General features: G+C 37.8%; 3 protein-coding genes and 1 long non-coding RNA gene across 27 annotated transcripts in view; 2 read left to right on the forward strand and 2 right to left on the reverse strand.

The window, feature by feature from the left end:
• Positions 1 to 2,324, reverse strand: part of CEP89 (centrosomal protein 89) — a 43,473-nt gene extending 41,149 nt beyond the window's left edge. For 11 of the 19 annotated variants that reach the window (XR_012675401.1, XM_075161338.1, XM_075161343.1 and 8 more), the window contains exons 1-2: positions 2,185 to 2,309; positions 217 to 323 (exon numbers count right to left, since the gene is read on the reverse strand). Coding sequence is in view for 10 of the 19 variants with exons in the window: in XM_075161338.1 (XP_075017439.1) it covers positions 217 to 323; positions 2,185 to 2,223 (146 nt within the window). In the remaining 9 variants the exon portion in view is untranslated. Of the gene's footprint in view, positions 1 to 216; positions 324 to 692; positions 826 to 2,184 lie in introns of all 19 variants that reach the window. The other 8 variants (XM_075161352.1, XM_075161354.1, XM_075161353.1 and 5 more) reach the window with 4 other exon arrangements.
• Positions 2,325 to 2,366: 42 nt separating this feature from the next.
• Positions 2,367 to 6,090, forward strand: FAAP24 (FA core complex associated protein 24). 3 transcript variants are annotated; one of them, XM_075161361.1, is made up of 5 exons: positions 2,367 to 2,667; positions 3,294 to 3,445; positions 4,106 to 4,245; positions 4,552 to 4,704; positions 5,363 to 6,090. In XM_075161361.1, exons 2-5 carry the CDS (start codon positions 3,334 to 3,336, stop codon positions 5,603 to 5,605), a joined length of 648 nt encoding a protein of 215 aa, XP_075017462.1. In that variant the 5' UTR covers positions 2,367 to 2,667; positions 3,294 to 3,333; the 3' UTR covers positions 5,606 to 6,090. The 3 variants fall into 3 exon arrangements, with proteins under 3 accessions (XP_075017462.1, XP_075017463.1, XP_075017464.1); XM_075161362.1 differs by having other exon boundaries at positions 2,367 to 2,627; XM_075161363.1 differs by having other exon boundaries at positions 2,367 to 2,526.
• A 1,522-nt stretch (positions 6,091 to 7,612) lies between these two features.
• Positions 7,613 to 22,316, reverse strand: part of RHPN2 (rhophilin Rho GTPase binding protein 2) — a 30,558-nt gene continuing 15,854 nt past the window's right edge. For all 4 annotated transcript variants that reach the window (XM_075161356.1, XM_075161358.1, XM_075161357.1 and 1 more), the window contains 12 exons: positions 20,835 to 20,910; positions 19,728 to 19,805; positions 18,927 to 19,051; positions 17,824 to 17,990; positions 15,330 to 15,517; positions 13,862 to 14,018; positions 13,294 to 13,413; positions 13,002 to 13,196; positions 12,666 to 12,742; positions 11,729 to 11,875; positions 10,694 to 10,849; positions 7,613 to 9,403 (listed from right to left, as the gene is read on the reverse strand). In XM_075161356.1, coding sequence (XP_075017457.1) covers positions 9,152 to 9,403; positions 10,694 to 10,849; positions 11,729 to 11,875; positions 12,666 to 12,742; positions 13,002 to 13,196; positions 13,294 to 13,413; positions 13,862 to 14,018; positions 15,330 to 15,517; positions 17,824 to 17,990; positions 18,927 to 19,051; positions 19,728 to 19,805; positions 20,835 to 20,910 — 1,738 coding nt within the window. In that variant the 3' untranslated portion in view covers positions 7,613 to 9,151. The remainder of the gene's footprint in view (positions 9,404 to 10,693; positions 10,850 to 11,728; positions 11,876 to 12,665; positions 12,743 to 13,001; positions 13,197 to 13,293; positions 13,414 to 13,861; positions 14,019 to 15,329; positions 15,518 to 17,823; positions 17,991 to 18,926; positions 19,052 to 19,727; positions 19,806 to 20,834; positions 20,911 to 22,316) is intronic.
• On the forward strand, positions 11,858 to 21,298 carry LOC142087278 (uncharacterized). The gene is made up of 3 exons (XR_012675402.1): positions 11,858 to 11,920; positions 19,561 to 19,627; positions 21,187 to 21,298. It is a non-coding gene; the product is annotated as an uncharacterized LOC142087278 (long non-coding RNA).

Below are 22,316 nucleotides of genomic sequence, written 5' to 3' on the forward strand. Positions count from 1 at the left end.
TGGTCATTGTCCTCATTATTTAGCATGCTTAGGAGTGGGAGAAAAATAGGTATCTTTGAAGTTCAATGAAGGGAACTGCCCCAATTAAAAATATATTCTATTTATGAAAAGGTGTATGTAAATACTGCAGCAAGGACATGCAATTCTTCTAATCATGCTTTTCTAGTAAGCTACTGTAGTTGATGAAGCAAAAAAAAAACCAAACTCAAAACCTACCTGGGCCTTTCTGGAGAAGGGTTTGGACTACGAGGGGGAGGGGTGCGGGGAACTGCAGGTTTAGGAGCTATGGTAGCGGCAGGGACCAGGCCATGAGCTATATGTTTCTAAACAATTTAAAATAAAATTAGTTGACAATGACTTTAAGGATCACAATGAAAAAAACACAGAATTGAACATGCACAGAAACTAACAATGCAAAATAATATAAAAAGGAAGAACAATTACGTGCAATTAATGTAAACAGAAGACTTGAAATGGTTCCAAGTTTAACTTTTTAACATGTATGAACAGCTGCTAATGAAGGTTAGAAATGTAATTTACATAAGACCCATGAATGTAGGTTCTCCACCCACTATATCACAATCTGCAAAAACAGAATTTTAACTTACTCAATTCAAGTTTGTTTTTTTCCTGTATATATACAAGAAAAAAGGAGTACTAGAAATTAACTTTTTTCAAAATATTTGAAATACCCTGCTTCAGAGTAACAATATTAGTCCCTCTCTTGTCGAAAGAGTCTGTCAGTCAGAAGTAATCCTCAGACATAGCAATATGAGATGGAAGAAAAAACTATCATTAAACAAGTCTTGCAATCAAAGGTTCAACCTGAATTAAAAAAAAAAAAATCCTAATGTGTTTTTTATCAGCAAACCCAACACTTTTTTTAAAAGGATAACATTAAATACCAGCTCAGAAAAACTGGGACCAGAGTTCCCTGCAAAGAGTACTTTGAATGGAATCACATAATGGTTGAGGCTGGAAGGGAGCTCTGGAGATTATCTAATCCAAGTCCCTGCTCAAAGCAGGGTCAGCTAGAGAGGGTTGCTTGGGATCCTCTCCAGTCAGGTTTTGAGTATCTCCAAAGGTGGAGACTCCACAACCTCCCTGGGCCACCTGTTCCAGTGTTGGACCACCCTCAGAGTATTTTTTTATTATTATTATTATGTTTAAGTTGAATTTTCTGTGTTTGAATTTCTGCCCATTCCCTCTTGTCCTCTCTCTAGGCATCAGAAAATACTATGTCATAATAAAGCCCATCACCTTCACACAGATGTTACTTTTTTATGGAGTAAAACAGGCTAAGTTTCTGCTATTTCAGCCACGAAGTTTTTTTTTGCAATTATTCTTAATTATCCTTTAACAGGATAATGAACAGGTGAACTGGGAAATATTTGTCTGTACCGGAAGCCGCATCAAATAACTAAATGGTGCATTACAAAGACTGTCTTTTTACTCGGTCTTCTCTTGCAAATGCACTGCTCCCTAACTCTGTAAGTCTGTCTGGCATGCACCATTTTGTTTACTAAATGCTGTTGACTGTAGATGTCTTACTATGATTACCAGGGAACACAGCTGAGGTAAAAGGATGCTGTCATTCCACAGTAAAAGTAAGACAACAACAGAAGACGAATACATTCTAACAATAAAAAAACTTCAATTACTTCAACTACGTTAATAATACCCGCAACCATTGCTGACAATCCTGCAACCCTTGGCTGCTCTAAGCGGTCGCTATGAACTTTTATCGCTTCACTTTACGGCAGTGAACGCGTGCTTCCAGGATCACCTCAGCAGGCGTTGGAAGCGAGCGAGCTGCACTTCCACTCCGGGGCGCCAGCCCCCGCCAGTACCCAGAGGCCTCCCTAGAGGGGAAGGGCGCCGGGCCCACCTCCCCCGCCCCGCCAAAGCCGGGTGTTTATCTAGAGAAGACGGGCAGGCTCGGGACTGAGGGAAAGGAGAGCACCAGCACCCGGCCTGCGGACACCTCCTTTTCTTTGCTCAGGATTTATTTTTCTCCCCGTTTTTCACTTCAGTCAAGCTGCTCAGTGATCACCGGCGTCAACCGCAGGGCGCAGCCGCCTTCCCTGGGGCCCTCCGCTCGTCCCACCCGGGCACGGTCCCCGCCTCCCCCGCTGGCCCTGCTTCACGGGGACGGAGACCTGCCCTGGACGGGGCGATACTCACGAAGGGGCCCTTCCGGCCTCTGCTGAAACTAAACGCCATCGGGACCGGACAGGGGATGGGTCTCTGCCGCCGCCTCCCGACTACTTTCTCCCCGCTTCGGACGCTTCTCCCGTCGCGACCCGCCTGGTAACAACGGCGCGGCGGATTTGCTGTGGGTTTGCGCTCCCCCAATCAGCACGTGTCTTACTCACCTCTCCTCCGGCCTTAGCAACCTACCAGTGGCGAGGCCCGCCGCATCCTGCCTCCTCATTCGCTCACGGGCGGCAGAGCTCTCGCTTCCTATTTGCGGTGGCCGCTGTCAGCCAGGCGCGCACTCTGAGGCGGGCTGTTCGTCTGGCAGCGGTGAGGCGACGCCTCTCCTGAGGGGGTGGCGGGGTCTCCTTCCCGGCTCGGCTCCGCTGCGTCCTGTGCGGCCTCCGGAGGAAAGGCTGCGACCCCGAAAGGTCGGGACGCCCGGGACGGAGCTCAGCCTCTTCTGGGCAGGTCAGCGGTGGCCGCCCTTGGCGCCGTCCCCGACTCTTCTCAGAGCGGGCTCCTCGTGAGGGCGGGGCTGCAGGATGTGGCTCAGGGTGGTGGTGGTGGTGGTGGTTGTGGTGGTACCGGCTCGTCTTTGGCTCTTCTTCTTAAGTCGTGCCTTAGCCTCAAAGATTCCCGTTTCCCTCCTAAAGTCAGAACACCGCGTAAAGCTGGCAAACCTGAAAATAATCTCTCCCAGTAGCTACCTTCTAATAACCCGTCTGGAGACTTCTGCCAGCTGAGGGCTGGAGATGCCTCTGGAGTCAGCTTTGTAATCGAAGTAGACTTTCTGCCAGCAGAGGTGGATGAAGGCATAGAAAAGGCACTGTGGGGTTTTTTTTACCATCTGTGTGTCTTAATTCAGGTGTTTTTCAGTTTGCCAAAGTTGGGGGTGGGATTTGCAAGCCAACAGCCTGTGTTCAAGTAAACAGAGTTGCTTACTGATTTTGATATGTTAACCATAACTGTAAGGTAGCTTCGTGGAGGAGACAGTGTCTCTTCCAAAGTATTCCATCTCACAAATTTTAATCATAAACTTAAGTTTGGAATAGGTTTATGAAACGTGTTAATCTCTCTTCCACGTTTCTTCCTAGGGTGTAACGTCTACTGAAGTAAAGATTTAAAGGAGGCCTGATGACAACGAAAGCAAACTTTCCTGTGACAGCAGGATCTATAGTTGTCCCTTATGGGCACGTGGTTGGAAATGAGAAGTGGAGAGGATCAGAGATAGCCCAAAGGCTACAAGGTAAGCACAAACAAATTGGAAGAGGAAAAGCAATTCAGGCAAAACATTCCCCTCTATCACCCAGTACTGCTAAGATTGGCTGGAATTGCTTTTCTCTGTGCCTGACTGGTCCCATATTTGTGGTACAGCCTATGTTAGCAGGCTGAAAATTCCTGTTGGTCTATCATGTATCTACGTGATCAGTTCTGTCATATTTGCATAGATGCTGAGCACTGTAGAGAAGAACCAGAAGTATCTGCTTCTTGGGAACCACAGCGGTGGGGCTATTGTGAATATGGACCTCCACTGAAGTCCCTTGAATTTACATGGATACTGGGACCGTTCTATCATCATGTGGCACAGCAAACTAAATTGAGATGATCCTTTCAGAATAGCATGTGATGTTTTTGTTCAAGTCCAAAGTTTACTGAGAAGCTATAGCACTTTCAAAACTGTAGTTTGAAAGTGCTATTAATTGGCATTACTAAAGGCATCATACGGTACTTTGGATTGCTTGTACCTTGTTTTGCCTAAACAGAAGAAAGGCTTTTAAAGAATATGAAGTTTGTTGTCAAAGTCACTGGGATTACTGACACATTAGGAAGGTTGTGCTGTGAAGTAATTATTAGTATATTTTTTTTTTAACTACTGTATTTTTTCTTTTAACAATCTCACCTTAAGGGAAAATCAGACTCATCTTTGAAGATGACTTGGGACTTGTAGATTTTCATCTTTCAAACAGAACTTGCATTTTATATATTTCTGAAGCAGATTTGGTTGCAGGGGATGAATTCAAACGAAGATTGGTTCGGTTTAGAAATGTAAGTACTACATAAAGAGAAAAGTTTTAAATTGGTATTTGTTTATTCCATGCTTCTGAAAACATTCTTCCTGTGTTATTTTTAAATTCTAGTGGAGCTAAACTTTTGTGATAATTTCCACCTGAAAACTGAAAAATTACGCAGCTGTGTAATAATGCTGTATTAAACCTCAGTACTGTTCCTGCTGTTCTATTCTTCCTCTGATTTGCTTTCAGGCAGCTCGTACTTGACAGAGGTTTGGTCTCTGTTGCATTGCATCAGCTTGTCATTAACAAGGTCTTTTCTTCTTTTTTCCTTTCAATACAGGCCAGCAGTCTTGGGGGAATTGTAATTGTGGAGAGAACCCAAATAAGTGATCAGTACTTCTTAGCAGTGCAAAAGCTTGTTGTGCTAGAACTTGGAATGGTGTTGCTTCCCGTGGCAAATCAAGGAGAAGCTTCTCAACTTATTACTCAGCTAGTAAGTTTCTATGTTAGTAGACAAACATTTACTAAAATATGAGACATGAGGAGAATTACCTGTTCTCCCGCAATCGTCACTTATTTCAGAAGGAATACTTGGGATCATAAAGGAACACAACGTATTTTGTTATTTGAATGTAAGGAATAAATATCCTGCAACAGTGATGTGGTAGTATAGTTCAGTGGAAAGAGGGCTTATTTGGGAACAAAGAAGAAAAGTTGAAGAACATGATACTGGATTTTTTTTTTTAATGTGATCTTGCACTGAGATGCCACTGGATAGCATTAGGCAATCCTCACTTAAGTTCACTGTCAAAACCGACTTGAGATTTTGCTTTGTCTCAGGCTGGAGAAATTGTGTTCCTATGTTGTTTCTCTTTTCCTTTATCCTTTCTCTGATTGCATCAAAAAGATGACCAAATCATTGTTTTAATTCATGGTTGTATTAAGAAACTGTTGGTTTCCTAGTAAGACTTTGTGGATCTGCATCAAAACCCTTGATAAGGGCGCACACTTAAAGCAGGAGCTTGTTTTAAAAGCTTCCTAGTGATTGCGTTGCACTCTTTTGAGATGAGAGAAGCTATTTTAAAAACTAAAAGCAGAGCTCCAGCAGAGGGCACTCAGTGTCACTTATGGGTTTTTTTTTTTTGCTTCAGGTCCGTGAACAAAGTAAGGATCACAACAGTAACCCCTTTCTTCGTAAACAGTGTTCTCAGCTGGCAGAGCCATCAGTGTTTCGGACAGTGCAACAAATTCCAGGAGTTGGGAAAACAAAAGCTCTGCTTTTACTGCAACAGTTTGGAAGCATCCACCAGCTTTGTAATGCATCTGTCAAAGAGCTTGAGCTAGTAGTTGGACAAACGGTAGCACAACAAATTTACAGTTTTTTGTGTTCCTGACATGCATGTGTAGTGCTGTTTTGGAAAACAAAGACTTTTTGTTTGGTTGCTCCTGGTGAATTATAAAATTTTGTTTTTAATGATCACATATTATGTTAATTTCAATAATCCTGGTAACAACTGGAGGGTGTTGACTAATTGTCTAGATATTACTCTGCTGCTGCTTCTTTACAGCTGTTCTGCTCATGCAGACTGAGCTGTGAAAATTGCCTTGGAAAGAGGGCTGTAAAGTGTTTTGCATCCATCTTGTACAAAAAACTGAGAGAAAGCTGTCTCTTTCAGCAGAAAAAAACAGAAAAGCAATTTGCTTGCTTTCTTTTGTCTTCCAGAAATAAACACTACCCACAAAGTGTTATCTTCTCAGTAACTGGAAATGTGAGTTACAGTGCTGTAAAAAAAGTTAGCATACATTGCATTATAGGTAATATCTTTGATTTATAACTTTCTGGAGTTCCTTTAGAAAGTCCTACTGGAATACTTCTTTGACTTTACACTAACTTCTCTGGTTCCTTTTTCAGTTCACAGGGTGTTATCAAATTTATTCCTTTATGTCTAATATCCGAAATCTTGGTTAATTCATGTTGCACTTTTGAATATAAGTTGGGATGATTATAATAAATTAAAATATATTTCAACACATTAATTATAAATTATAATGTATTAATTATAATATCAATTACAATATAATATGTGCTGCAAAGAAAATAATATGGGAAGCTTTGATCAAAATTCATAATTCAACCTGTTCTTCCAGTATTAATCTTTTCAAGAGTTATTTGTAAAGAGGAGGATTGGTTTTCCTGACATATTGCGTTTTATTTTAAATTATATTCTTATCCTATTTAGTAAGGGTAAAATTGCCTTTTACCTTATGCACCCATTAAGGAGGTGTGTGAAAAGCTTCTTTCATACTAATTGGGTTTTGGATCACAGCAGGAAAGCAGTTGAGCAGGATTTTCAACTCCCTTTCGTAAACTGAAGAGAAGTGAATAACAGAACCTTGGCACCTCTGTAACCAATCTCATCCACTGGTTAGCGTGGATAGCAGATAGACCTGTTATTTACATTGATCTCTTAGTTGGGATGAAAATATACTTATAATTTGGCCAGAAATATTTAATTTACTGAATAATAAACATCAGAATTTCCAGAACTACAGAACAAGATACTACTTTCTTACAACTAGGAAATGCTTAAGCTTCTTTATAAATCTGTTTAGATTTTATTCTCTCTCTCTCAGACTTTGGCACTTTGCTATGGAGACTGGATTTCACATCTAAAGGTATGTAGCTGTTGATGTTGCAAGGCAATCACCTTTTTACTACTTCAAATGGACATCTGTTCAGTGCATTAAATGAAGTTCGATTAAAGTAGTAAAATCAGTACTAATGGAGTTACAGGCTGAACTATTAATCTATTGCAAACCTTTATTTTTAGGGCTTTATAGTAGCCCTATACATCCCTGTGGATATAAACTTGTTACAAATATTCCTGGGGTCTGAGCAAAAACGTAACTTGCTGTGAAATTAGTATTTGCCTTAAGTTAGCTGTTGGCAACCATTCGTTGTAGAATGAGTCTTTAGTTAGCTGATGGAAAATGGTAAGTATGTATTTGTATGGTACTTGAGAAGCCTAAACTTTCACTTGAATTGGGGGGGTAGTTAAATAAAAAAAGACCCCCACCCCTACCTTTCCTCAAGAACTAGTGAGCGTGATAATAGGAATGGAAAGGCAGTTAATCATGCAGCTAAGGGGGAAGGAAGACTATCAATCGTAGTAGGCTAAGAGAAATGAAGAGCTGGAAGGGCGATTCATGTAACTTTGCTAAACATTTCATTAGCTGGATAGTAATTTTAGCCACACGTGCAAAGTGAATCTCTTCTGTATGGAATATTGTATGACAGGGTCTTGCGTATTAGTATATGACTGCTGCTGCTTGTGTGTGTAAAAGAAGTGCTACTACAAATACACATAAAGAATAAGTACTAAGGATAGGTGAGTCACAAGTAATTTACAACATTTTTTTATGTAACCTTTATAGGGAAACTCTAGAAATATGTTAACACTCTTTGTAAGGAAGCAAGTTTTAGACTATAATTTGTAAGTTCCTGTATTATACAATATAAAATTTTAAGAAAAACAGTTTCTTAGACCTTTGTAAGCAACGTTACAAAAACATGCAAGAGGTATGCCAGCAGTGAATAGTGAAAACGTGTAAATTATGCTGTATCATCCAACCTGTAGCAGAATCAAAAAGCTACTACTAAATGGCAGCATCTGATTTTTATTCTTAAATAAGTGTCATCAACATATTTACACCTATTACATAACAAACTAAAAATAAATGACAACTTTAAAGTTTACACCCAGACACAAACTTTCCCCTTATTTTAAGTTTTGAGTATCAAACAGCATATATCTACTCTGTAGATGGCAATGTTAACTAACACTACAGTGTTAGCAATTTTCAATTAATTTCAATTTCAGAAAAGAGAAGAATCTCAAAGAAATGCTCACATGGGGGTTTTTTTTTTGTCTCTCTCCTTAATATATATAGCCAATACTTGCTCATGAATTATTCCAAGGGGAAGAAGAGGATTTTATATCTATTTGTTTTTTACTTGGTGTGATAGTAAATAAATATTATTATGCCACTTAAACTCACAAGCTCTTCTTTTCTCTTATTTTAAAGCATCACCACAATTTCTTGATCAATATACTGGAAAATATGTCTGTTTTGAGATTTGTTCCACAGCTATCAATTTTAGCAAGACTAATGAGATACAAGTCATATGGTAAGTAGGTTAAATAATTTCAAGTTTGGAATAAAGCCTGTTTTTAACAATTGAATCAGTAGGCATTTAAAATGTAACCTAGATCAGAAAAAGAGCAGTGTAAAAGCCTTCTGTAGTTCAAAAGATCTTTTGACTTCTAAGCCTTCTAATTCTCTTCCAGAATTAAATTAACTATTCAGTACAATCTGCGTAGTACTCTCAGAAAGAGAATGTCTATGTGTAAAAACCACAACTACATGACACTGCCCTTGGCACAATGCTAGTTTCTCTGAATAACGGTATTCTTTCTCACTTGTGGTTTGTTAAGGTAATTCTTTGAAGTAGTGTTAGGTGATTCATTATTGACTTTAAACTTTTACAGCAAAATCATCCTTTATTTAATGTGTCCCCTATTGTTTTGCATGCAGCATCAAGTTTGTAATAAATAACTCCCACCTATCATAGTTCTAAAAAATTAGTCATGATAGTGTAGTTTGAAATTCCAAAGGAATCCAGTCCTCAGGTAAGCAGTTTCATCATCTACAACTTGTTATTGCATACCTCCCAAACCACTTCATTTTAACCTTCAATTACTTAAGTTTTACAGTTTTTGCCAGCCTCTGACCTTCATAGTGGCTCAATACACAGTAAAAGTCGTCAACGGCATTTGTCTGAATTTATACATACATATATATAAAGATAACATTGATCGACGTTTTTTAATATACATTTTAAAGAAAAATGTCATGTCAACAGATCCTTCTTGAAAGATTCAGTACAATGAACTTTCCGTATTCAGAAGTGTGAAGGGAGAAAGCTTCTTCTTAATCTGAGAACTTCCAGCCACAGCTGAAGGAAGGCAGAGGGTGCTTGCAGCTTTCTGTCTATTTTTAGTTCCCCAACTTAGAAAAGGCAGTTTCAGTGGGGCTTTCTTGGTCTGATCAATCTTATCCTCTTCCATGGCTAAACAGATTAAGGAGTATGTCTTCTGCATTCCCACAGAATAAGTTGCACTCTTACTATGCTGTAGGAAAAAGAGAAGCATTGTAAGAATCAGTCATCCAAAATGGGTCAAAATTTTGAAGATAACAAAAGATTACTGTGCAAATAGTTTTCTAAGGCAGACTACAGCAAGCCTTCTGTGCCGATGATGTAACAACTGAACACAAGGCCCTTCAGAGTGCTGTGATTCTGGTATTTTGCCCATGTAGACTCAAGGGTATACTATGCAAAGCCTAAAGGGACTTGTGAATCTTTTCCATGGGTTGTGTTATAGTTAGCATTTACTGGCTTCTAGCATAACTATACGATACATACACTAACCTCTCTACAAGAAGTATGTAGTTCTTGCACAAATCTCTGAAGAGGAGTCTTTTTGCTGTCTTTGGACAGGTTCCATGTTGATTGCAACTATGACAACAAGAGCTAGGACATTCTTTTGAGATACCTGAAAGGCACAGTCTTCTGTCTTATCTCAGCTATGCCCTGAAGCAATTTGATTATATTAAAGCCTTTTGTTTCTACTAGCAGTTTGGAATGGCAGGTGTGCAATTCCTTATTTTCAATAAGGAAAATCAACTTCTTAAGCAAAACAAGAAAACCTAACAGCAATAAGAGCACCTTGATCACATCTACAACAATACTTCAGTACCTAAGCTTGCCAGGGAACATTAGAAGCATGAAGCAGTGGGTTTAGCTGAACTACAGGTTCTCTCACTACAAATAAGTTTAAGTTATTTAGAGCTTAACATTTTTTAATCTTGTGATCATTTTTCCTTAGTCTAAAGCTTCACAGCAGCTTAGTAACTGACTAGACAGTTAAAGTCCACCAAAATAAAAAAATACATACATTAATCCATGATCTAATATAAAAGTCACAGATCATTTATGTTAACAGTGCATAGAAAATAAGCATATAGTCTTGAATGTTCTATTTCATTCCGTTATTGTTTCATTGTGGCTTTTCCAATGCTGAACAGGGTAGTATTTTCATCCTCTGGGACAAGTTAGGGGAAAATAAAATATGCCCTGGAATTTATAATGCAATTAATCTAAGTAGTTCCACTACAAAAAACCCCACCACCCAACCATTCTTATGCACAGATTAAAGTACACAGATTGTACTTTAGCTTGTTAAATCATGATGATTTAAACAGACTGTTCAGAACTGAACACATGCTTGTATGCTCTATATATTCACTGGTGGAGTGGGATATCTGACTACATGAAAGTAAACGTTAATCAGGGACTGAAGCCAGGAAACAAAAAACTCTCACACATCCAGTCTGCAAAACATATTTGCCTCATTACATACCATAGACGCTGCTGTATCCTGGCAACTGATAACCTCAATCTCAATGGGCTGCTCTCCCACGCTTTTGAATTTTTCCAGCACCTCATTCACTCCAAGCCACTTGCAATCCACGCCACCAACTGAAACAATGTAGTCACCTTCTTTTAGGCCCATTGACTGTCAAAAAAATTTGCACAGTTTATTATCTGGAATTATAAAGATGCACAAAATGTTTTTGTCATCATACAGTATCCGCCCTAAAGGCATTTCCCTCTTAGATGCTATAAAAACATTGTCCAGCCAGACATGTGGAACAAAAGTGTATAGATATCATAGAAACATGTAACTTTTTCAAGTACACAAATTACCTATTTGAGTTACCATTGATAAATGTGATTCTGGTATACTCAAATGTTGGCTCTTTTTATGTCCTTTTCACTTTTCTCCTTAAGTAAATGAGACCTGTTTATTGCTACCCTATCGTCCCCCATGAGATATTTTATCCAGTTTTTAGTTCTGTTTCTTCACTGTTTTTATTTGTATGTCTGTGGTTGCTTCTGCCTTTCTTATAGCGAAACTGTGCTCATCACTGCATGCTGCTTTATCCCTTTGTTTTCTCCCCAAAAAGAACAAGATATTAGAAGCCAATAATATGTTCTTTCCCTTCTTTTTCCTTGGGCACATGCTACCTTGCCTTCCCTTCCTGATCCTCATCCTTATTGTTGTTGCTATTTTCTAAAGCCTTTATCCTTTCTAACTTCCTGAATTAGATGGGGAATAACATTTGCTTTTATTATTTGGGACTTTTTATCTATTAAGTGTGAACAGAGGAAGAAATCAACTGTAGTTTAATGTGATGTCAGGGATACAGATACTCTAACACTTAAGGTGTATACAGCACTGAAAAATGTGTTAAGATTATATGAATCGACTATACTAATGTATAGTACTCAATAAATACTCCATACACCAGTATGAACAAGCTAAAGTTACATTTAAAAGATTGGAATGTTAGAGTCTGGAGATAAATTGTTAATATTGCACCAATGTACTTACTGCTGCAGAACAAACTGGATCAAGACAATAAATCTGTACTGGCGAACCTCCTTTAAGACTGAATCCTAGCTCTCCTGCTTCATGGTGGATGTAAATGGTACGTGGAGCCGTCCATCTCTGCTTGGCTGAGAACACTGTCAGTGGGCCCTGGAGGTAACATAGCAGCAGGCACATTATGGTTTACTGTCATTTGTAAGTAAGCATTTTTATTTTTTTAAGTTATAATGCTTTAAGCTCATCTTACGTAGGTTTTACTCAGGTTAACTTCCAGATAATTCCATTGAAATGGAACAGTGAGATTTATCCCAGAAGTTTAAGGTGTCCCCTGAAGTGCTCAGCCCTACTTCATGACTGTTCAGGTGATACTTCAAACAGAGTGGGATGAGAGCAACTGCCAAGTTGTTATGAGACCTCTGTTAAGGTGTGCAGAATCTTGCGGCTGCAGCAGGCTCTAAGGTCCTATGTTACTCCATTTTGGAGGAGATAAATTGATTTATGAAACATTGCATGTTCTGATCCTAACCGCAACTCCCAGTTCCCTTTGCCCACCAATACACAGAGAGCCACCTGAAAGACTGGCTTTGTAGCATGCAACATTACACATTCTGCATGCCCATCTGCAAGTACTGCATGTTTCTCCCTGCCTTTAAGCTGTATGCAATTATCCATTGAAACTTCAGGGGACTTTTATAAAGGTTATCAGGAATGAATGCTGTGCAAAGCCATATACAAATTGCACTTTTATTCTTTGCTAGTCTCAAGGTGACTTATACCTCTGAAGCTAGGAGTGATCTCTCCAATAACTTCTGAAAAAAACCCAGTTACTACAGGATCATTTTTTCAGGCTAAAATAATTATGTCCCCTCCCTCGTGTTAGGGTGAATTTATACTTGCTAGCAAAATGACAGAGGTTGGTTGGGATTTGCATGTTACGTACCAGCCTGTGAAAGAAGTCTTTAACTTTCACCTTGGAAAACTGAGGAGCAATTGTTTCTATTTTGTGCTCTGTTTTAGCTAAAAAAAAAAAAAAAAAGAAAGAAAAACAAACAAAACCAAATTAATTTTCTCTCAAGTATTAGTTAAAGATATACAAATTTATTTTTCTTGCATTCCAAGCTAGATAGAAATTTCTCCTGAATTCTTACCAGGCTGTAGAAAAACTCATATGCATACATATTATATGTGTATACATATATATAAAATAAAGGCATATTCCCATGAAAGCATATACATGTATGGTTAGAGACCCTTTATTCTAGCTGTGTATACTTACGAAGAATATCTGGAGCCTGGATTAGACTGAGAAAGTCATCTTCCGTCTCTTGCTGAGCATATTTGAGAAGCGAGCGCTTATGTGCAGCTGTCAGAACCTCCTGAAGAACATCAATGTTTCGAAGCTTTTTGCATAGACCACAGACTCTTAGAGCTTCTTCATGGTAAACAATGGCTTTGCGTAAATGTGCTTTCCCTGAAAAAAATTAGAAACTGGTGGTTGTCCTCCACAAACAATAAATAAAAGGTTATTTTCAAGTTGTATCTAGTAGCTGTGTGAAATTGGCAATTACCTAATTGTTTTCTCTGAGCTTTGTCCTTTAAAATCGTGAGAACCATCAGTCCTTCAGGCATGTAGTTGTACAACTGGGACAAGGCTTTCTCCTGCTGATCTTCATTGTCACCAGACTGCACTATAATAATTGACATAGAACATTAACCATTACACATCTCTTAGTGCCCTGTTCCTTCAGGTGTATAGTTGTATAGTTATTACTACCTTCTCTCCAAATGCAGTGAAATATTTTTACATATATATATTGATGGGAATTTCAAGGTTTTAGGACTCTTATCAGTTTTATCATCTGCAGTATGCAAGTAATACTTATATGCCAGAACATATTGACAAGAATTGAACAATTTAATAGCATATAATATTTCTTTTGTTTCTGCAAAAGTTAGTTTATTGAACTTTCATATTCTTCGGTAAAGGACAAAAAAGCATGGCCTCATATCTGAATGGGAAAACGGATTAACATACATTGAAACCCCAAAGCTCCTAGTCTTATTCATTCTTATTCAAATGTTTGTGTGTTTATTATTGTTATTTATACGAATATATAGAAAATGCATGATTCTTACATTCATGGTCACACAGAATGGTGGCAATGAAGTAATGCGCCAGAGCTTTGTAATGGTCTGACTTTATTTGTGCCAGTTTAGACCAGGAATAGGGGATATTCTCTTTCACTGGTTCCTGATTCATTGCAGTGTTAACCAGCATGTAAACCTCTCCCACCTATAATAAAGCACAGAATTGAAGTATGAGAATTTAACATCAGTTATTAGGAGCTCAAGTAAGGGATATTTTATTCAGCCTTAAGATAATTTCATGTGCATCACATCAAAGGAGGGGGGGGGAGATTGTTAGAAAGGGTTGGAAATAAGTTTTGAGAAAATTTGAAATTCCATCTCTGATTTTTCCCTTACAAGAAAAATAAATCAATTTTGTACAAGAACAGATGGACTAAGTCAGTCAATCTATATGGTTTCAGAGTTCAATAAAAACACCATATAATAAATGGGTTTTAATTTACATCTCATCGGGTTAATTCAGCTGAGAAAAAGGGTGAAGCATATTACTTATAGAGTAGGTTTGTGCTTCACTTCTGAAACTGTGGAGTCATATCTAGCCTTAAGTTTGTATGGTCTAGTTAAAACTGGGCTATTATCCTTTATGTAGAGGAAATAAAATAGTTTTTCCAGCAGTGAATGCTGCTTTAATGGATCAAACAACTCCACCTGGCAGAATCAAAAATCTTTCCCCTGCAGCTGATCAATCCTACAGGTAAGTCAGAGTGGCTTTACAGAGTTGGTAGGAAAGGCTTTGCCCGTTCCAATCTAGTATGGAACCGGTATACATCTGCTACTCTGACATGGCTCGGAAAGCATATTCGTATCTTGTTGGAATACTCAATTTTTGATGTCAACAACCTCGATCAAGTATGAACACTGACTTCTGGGGCACAGCATGCCTCTCCATTTTTCAGGCAAGTCCCAAGACAGCTCTGCAGCTACCAGTCTGACTCGGCTTATCAGGGTCCTTCCCCCAGTTACAATTTAGTTATTCTTTTGAACTTAAGCTTTTAGGTTTGCATAACCTCCAGCTGCTGGGAAATAACAGACAGGTTGTGTTCAATACTTAACAGAGAACTACACAAACAACCCTGTCCTTTTGTATGTTGTTCTGTGGACAAGATCTGAACTGTTTGAAAGAGCAATATGATAAATAGCTTGTAAAAAACCTTCGGCCAGTTCACTGCTCAAGTGTTCCAGCATGTTTCTATTAAACTTTATGAATTATGAATTAAAACCAAATCATAACAGTTCTAAAATAATATTTAAATTGCAGCTATTCAAGTTTAAATCTTCTGAAAAGTTGTGATTCTCATTGTAGCTTGTGAGCTGTCCCTTGTTACTTTTGGTTTTCAGTAATAGTACTTAACATTTAGGTTTAATAAATTCTGTTAATATTACCAGAGGTTGTAGCTAGTAACACAGCACTGTAAACAGTTATTTTAAAGACAAAATTTAAAGTCTCATATTTTACCTTGGCAACTTCCTGTGTCATTTTCACTAGTGTGAAAAATTCATTGCGTATTCCAGGAAGACCAATTTGCTCAAAAACACATTCTTGAGCTTGTGCAAGCATCATTTTTACTAGTACGTTCAGCATAGCTGGGCTCATATCATAACTTGGTGTGTGAGTAAAGGTCTCCTTTAAGTAGGCTAGGACTCCTGAAATTACAAAATGGTTTGGTCAGCATTACAAAGAGAGAAACAAGTGAACTTAATTCTAGCATATACCATAATAATTAAGATTGAAAGCATGCTTTCTATATTGCACTATAGCAATCTGAAGGAATTCTTAGTACACATGAAATTAAACTGACCTACAGGTTTTGCTTTGCATTCCCATCAAACATCTCCAGGCACAGTTCTCAAAATTACAATTCAGAGGAGCAACAGAAGCTGCAAGTTTTAAAGTTAATACCTTATAACAGTTCTTGTGATTGACCATAAAGCTGTGCTGAACTGAATGTCACTTGTACATGGGAGTGGTAGGCTAGGGCTTATACATAGGACAAGAAAGAAAAAGAAATCTACGCAACTATAAGTAAGGAGGTAACAGTAGAACCCTTGGATGGAAGGAAAAAACACAAACATAGAAACTTAATTAATTATGAATCTCCTTTTCAGATGCTGCTAAGTGCATTGTGTGTCCCAATGAAAGCTCAGTTCCATCCCTGTAAGTAAGCTAGAACAGTATATTTAATAGGGTAAAATTAGATTCTGCCCTAGACATTTGGTTTCACCAATACATTAATCGTTTCTATCATTTATCAAATTAAAACCAAACACTAACTGTAGTGCAAATATTAAGTAACAGTTTCACGGATGGAAGCATAACCTTCAGCGTGCACGTCATCCAACTGGTTTAGTGAGTTCTACTAGCCTGCTAATTGCTGATAATACTACAAAAGTGTAACGATAAGACCTCTGCTTTTTAAGTGTCCCAGCTTCTGTAATCTTACTTCTTGCCACTACATTCGATTCTGGCCATGTTGTGCTACATTTTCCTACTACCAGTTTCTGAGATTTTTCATTTTTGATGTTACACTTGTATCTTTTAACTTATTAATATGCCCTTACACAAATTTGAATTATGGCCATCTCTGCCTTTTTGCACCAAAAAAACCCAACCCCAAACTTGCCAGGCACATCCCAAGTACTGATGGAGTGCCCTACTGAAAGGAACTGAAAGTGCAGGAGGAAAAAAAAAAATTTTTTTTTTCGTTCTCAACATATTTCTGCTTATGTGGTAAGCACATACACACCAAGAGCTTTATTGAGGATAAACTCTGTGCAACATGTTCCATTCAGCAGATAGAAACGGTTAACACATGCTCTATATCATGTCTCTACCAACATAATGAACAGTGTTACGGAGCCATGCACAGGTACAATGAAATGCCTCCTGAGCACATTACTTCGGGGCCCTGCAAAGGTACTGTGGTAGCAAATGATGCATTTCAATTTGTGAATTAATTGTGTTTTGCAAATACATTGAAGTGAAAAGCAGTGATTTTTTTATTTGCAAAATGGAAGGAACAGCAACAAAATGGAGAAATTTCTCAAGTATTGAAATTTCTTTTAGATGAAATACTAAGGTTGAAAAACAATTTATTTAATAAATGCATGAAGAAATACTATCAAATTTTTTTGATAGCTGTGTATTCAAAAGAGGGGTTTTATGACAATCCAACTCTGTGGTCCACAGTTTGTAGCTGATAAAGCTATCCATACAGTGGAAACCAATAGCCACAGATTGTTAGTGCAGAAATAAATCTTACAGTACATATTAATTACATAGGTCATGTCTTTAAGCATTATGTGTAGCACAGATGACATTTACAAAAAATTGGAAAGTCTACTTGGAAAAAAACCAAAACAAAAGCTTCTATAACATGTTAGTTCAAGGGATATGATTCCCTTTATTAGAATTTTTATTTTTCTTTGCTTGGGACAGAGATTGATTGATTATTTTGAACCTGTTTGCCCTTGGAATATATGGAAGATATGTAGTCAACTTCCAATGGATTGCAAATTTCACCAGAGAACACAGTAAGGTTAATTTTGAAGAGACTATATGGAAAACTAGGTTTTAAGCCCTTTATCAACCCTTTAAATTTTTTCTTGTACAGATTTTACACCAATGTAGCATCACTGAGGTAAAAGCAACTATGTTAGTGAAACAAAGAATGAACAATGAAGCAGTTAACATTAGGGCTATTACTTGGACCTTTGAACTGCAGTTCATTAATCGTTAACCACAGTATTCACTGTCTTTCTCTGCATGTTCAGACTACAGTTCCAGGTTTTGAATTAAAGTTTCAACTCAGCTCTTCATTAGGCTTCTTGAATTTCCCTATTCCTCCTTTTTTGTGTAATGAAGTCAGTGGGAAATGCAGAGAGCTGCAGGATGTCAGGATGAGATTAGGAACATTTGCATAAAGACCTTCCCAATATTTTTAAATTTGTACCTGCAGCTCTCTGAAAAGCATCAACAGCATTTTCAAGTCCAGCCTGGGTCTGACGATTGCATCTTGTTCCAATCTGGGTGTAGAGGGCTCCAATGTTGAATAAAATACTAGCTTTTTCAAGCAACAGATTTTGCTGACACACTGGGACACCTGTGAAGGAATCATACCTTGGGAAACAAATATTAGAAGAAGTGTTAAGATTAGCAGAGTTCATTGAAAGAACAGATATTTTCATTCCGCTTTTCCAAAAGAGCAATGGAATTCTTAATTATTGTTCTGCTACAGTGAAAATGAAGGTGAATAGAAATACCATTATGTACTGCAAGGACAATCTAAGTGCTGCAAGCCAGAGAATGGCTTTATTTGAGGCTTAGTTTTCAGCAGTTTTTACAGCAGCGCTTCCGTAAGCATATTATATCTAACTCAAAAGTGCCTATAAAACGTCACAGAGGCTGAGAGTATAACTGGGGAAGCATCCATATGTGCTGCTATGTTCTCATACTTAGATGTTGCCGAAGATCAACTATTGGCATGGTCAGATCCTCTATAGGTTGTATTTTAAAGTTTCTTCTTGCATTTATGACTAGAAATTTAACAGTTCCTCTTGGCTGCACGGTAGTCAACTTTTTTCATCATAAAAATAAAAATTCTGAATTCAGAGTCAAACTTTGCTCATAGATGTAGTAAACCACTATAATAAATTAAGTCGCTCCTCTCCTCTCTTCTGGCCCAAATGCTCTTCTTAACAAATTGAAGGAGAGGAATTAAGGTCTGACCTATTCCCCATCTGCTTTGTGCACCAAGGTTGAGAGTCCAGGAAACATCTGCAGTTGTCCAAAATGAAGATTATTTTCTCTCTTTTTCCCTTGTGCTAACCTGTAGCCCAAATCATAATCTAGCCAATGGCTTCGCTCTAAGCAGGAAAAGGGTGTATTGTATTCAGGTTTACTCTTAACACAAAAAAAAAAAATTTGACAACACACACTGCAGGGAGTGGGGAGGAGAAACACACTGACATGCTTCAATTTAAACAGAAGACAGTTAATGATTAACAGTGTTCTGAAAAAAAAAGACAAAAAGACAAACATGAACTACACACTTACCATGTAAATAAAACTCCCATGTGCCTGGTGGGTGGGAAAAATCTGTTTTCTACATAACCAAGTTGAAGGAAATAGCTTATCAACATCTCAATGCCAGCTTCATCTCGGCTAGGAGTGCGGCAGGCCTTAAAATACAATAGATTAAAATAAAGTTGAGTTACAGCATGAATACTGAAACACCAAGGATAAAGCTCTGCTTCCTTTGGACTTCTGCATATCATACAAATGTGCGGAATCTGAGAACAGTAAGCTTAAGGTCATATGGATGCATTCCAAATATGAGTTTTTTCAGCTGCAGAGAAGTAGTACATAACCTTTAAGGAAGCAAAGAGGATCTGTTTGGCAAGTCTCAGAGTTAATTAAATAAAGATTGTAGGTATTTTATGAAAGCTGCAAAGAAAGGTTATGTTTCTAGTATAATACAGGAAACAAACAATAGTTAGAAATAACCACCTTCTACTACAATCTTTTGCCAGAGGCATTCACTTCAACACTCTTCCTGCTACATTTAAAACACTTTAAAGTAAAAAAAGCACGTAAGACAAATCTTAGATTTACAAGATTTACAAAGTTGTTTCAATAGCTCAATCACTTTGCATAACTTCATCCTTTTCTTCACTTGTTCTTTACCCAGATTGTAAAGCTCTTGGACGATGGAGATTCATGTTCCATATCTCAGAAATGAAGTCAATAAGAATACGGTAAGTTATAAGTAATGGTGGCATCTTCTGATTCCATACAAATGTTGTTATTTAAAACTGTTGATTAAAAGACCTCATGGTATGCTATACTTGAACTTACTTGTCTCAGATCCATGAGATCTGCTATTTCGTCTTCATACTCAGAACTGTCTTCACTATAATGTTCCAGAATAAAGTCCTAAAAAAAAAAAAGGTAAAAAATTTGAACATCTAAAATTAACCTAAACTATTGATTAATTTTTTTCTGCAGTTGCAAACAGTACAAAATTGATTCAGTTGCGATTTGCATGTTGTCTACTCTCTTCCAGTCAATAGTATAGTAATATATAGCAGTGAGACTACAAAAAGACAATAGAACTAATAATTTGATTTGATATCTGAGACAAGAAATTTCAGTTTGGTGTAAAGGAACCAAACACCTATTACATCAACTCCATTGGGTTTTAAAACAACAACACTTAGTGGTTTTGAAAGGGACAAATGAACCCTGTTAGCTAAAATAACAGGGGAATTGAGTGACCATAAAAACTTGTTAACAGAAAGAGACCGCCAAATTCTTGTCAGCTATATTAGTGCAATTCCACTTAAATTAACAAAGCTGCAATGGCATAAAGTGGTACCATAACCTGACCATGGAGATTAACCTACAGAAGTAAAAGCAGAGACAAATGCTACGGTGATATAAGAGGGTTTACCATGAGGTAAAATCTACATTGCACAATACACAGTAGTCCAAAAAATACAAAAGGTGGCTCAAATAGCCAGCAAAGTATATTAGCTAATAAATAAGCAGTGTTAATGCTGCAACACTGCTTCCCAACTGAGCTAGCTTGGTTAGTGCAAGTTGGAGTATCACTGTGTTATGCTGAGTAAAACCTTCATTACTACTTCCTTTCACACTTAGAGTGGTAATCAATAGTCTTATTGGAACCAAAAACTGTAGAAGGAATTTTTATTCTCTTTGGTTTAACTCTACTGTCTCTAAAGTGGGATTTCTTATTACATCTTCTGACTCCTTGTCCTAGTTAGATATTAGCAACGACCCAAATAATTGGTGGTTAATTTTTAAACATATTGTGATCTCAGTTTTAGGGCAAATGAAACAAAAAATAATTTGTACATAAATTACTTCTGCTTCTTTAACTTCCATTTTAGATTTGTTTATTTCTGTTAACTATTCATTCTGAAATGTGTCTCTGAAGTTTACCTTGAGGGGGAGTGTAAAGTCTACTTCTTTGGTTTCCTTCAGGCCAAGAGGTACCATGGGAATGCTGAAAGTCTTTCTATGGAAAAAACAAAAAGATTCAGAAATATTTGTTTTCTGTTTGTCTGTTGATAAGATAATTACTTTTGTTTCATTTGATGACAGAAAGTTAATATGCTGATGGGTGTTCAGGTAAAAGGTACACAGTTTATAACAGTTCCTTCCTGCCTAAGAAAGTCTGCTTAAAGGCCTGTGACTCCTCAAGAAGAGAGTGAGGAAAGCTACTTGCCTGTGCTTTTTTTTTCCCCCCTTTTTTTTTTTTTTTTTTTTCATTTGAGCCTATTTTTCCTTCAAGGAAAGAAAAGGAGACTTTCAAAGGCTGGCTTACTGCAATTTAGCTCAACCTTTATACACCTGCACAAGTTATATGGACAGAAAACAGCTCCACAGCTGCTAGATCTGCCATGTTAAGAGCTATGGTAAGCCTGAATAGTTAGCATCAGTATTTTACATGCTACCAATGGTTTCATATGTAGAAGTGATGTGTGTCTGACACAGGGAAAAGCAGGGCCAAAGTATACCAACTTTAACAGTGAAAGGTCTGGGAATAGGAAGTCTGAGAACTACTTAGTTTGTACACAATGCTAGGTGTTAACCTCTAAAATATCAAAGGGCAATAAGGATGAGAACTGTGACTTAAAAAAACTGATCCTCAAGAGAATACACGTGTATCACGGACTTAAACCCGGATCATATTAGCAAACACCACTAGCTAATAAGACTATTATGAATTAAAGGGCACCATTTATCCCTCAAAAACTCCATATACTGCTCTTCCACCAAGCATATTACCCAATTATAAAAAAGAAAGATCAGAATTGCTTCTAGATACATAGTTTGTTGAGCAGGTTTAACGGATCAGTATTGGGCAATTGTAAGGTTTATCTGATATTTTCCTTTTTCCTGAAAACAGATTGACTGTCTAATCATTGTTTAGAGCATTCCATTACCAACTACAGAATCCCACGGGTGTGATTCATTTATAGTCTTATCAGCAAAGCCAGCAAAATCACTTTCTTACTGGTGAAAATTCCATCTCGGGAAGGTGGGAATAGGAGTGCAGCTTCCTCAGCAGAGGAAGCGTCCTTAAACTGGTTGGCACGATCCAGAAAGTGGCTCTGCTAGCTTGAAAAGGACTTCCAGGATACAGAGCCAAAACACCACTGCAGGTAGTGCAAATGATCTGATTTCTGATGAAGCTTTTAGAAGAAACCACAACACTTTTACAACAGATTATATCAAGACTTTCCCCAAAAGGAAGTGAGACACATGCAAAAGAAATCCTAACTTACTGATTTAATGAATTCTAGTACCACCCACAGTCCCTGTAGACACCAGCATTTGTCATTCAAAGGAACTGAAATTCTATTTTTTAAGTTTCTAAGGTGCCACACCCATGAAGTCAACATCATGGGAGCATTGAAC

Source organism: Calonectris borealis, chromosome 12 (genome assembly GCF_964195595.1).
Source record: "Calonectris borealis chromosome 12, bCalBor7.hap1.2, whole genome shotgun sequence".
Classification (NCBI taxonomy): Eukaryota; Metazoa; Chordata; class Aves; order Procellariiformes; family Procellariidae; genus Calonectris; species Calonectris borealis.

Coding starts and splice junctions, on each gene's coding strand:
- FAAP24 (XM_075161361.1), top strand. CDS start 3,334: ATGACAACGAAAGCAAACTTTCCTGTGACAGCAGGATCTATAGTTGTC. Junction 4,246..4,551: donor GATTGGTTCGGTTTAGAAAT/GTAAGTACTACA, acceptor CTTTCAATACAG/GCCAGCAGTCTTGGGGGAAT. Junction 4,705..5,362: donor CTCAACTTATTACTCAGCTA/GTAAGTTTCTAT, acceptor TTTTTGCTTCAG/GTCCGTGAACAAAGTAAGGA.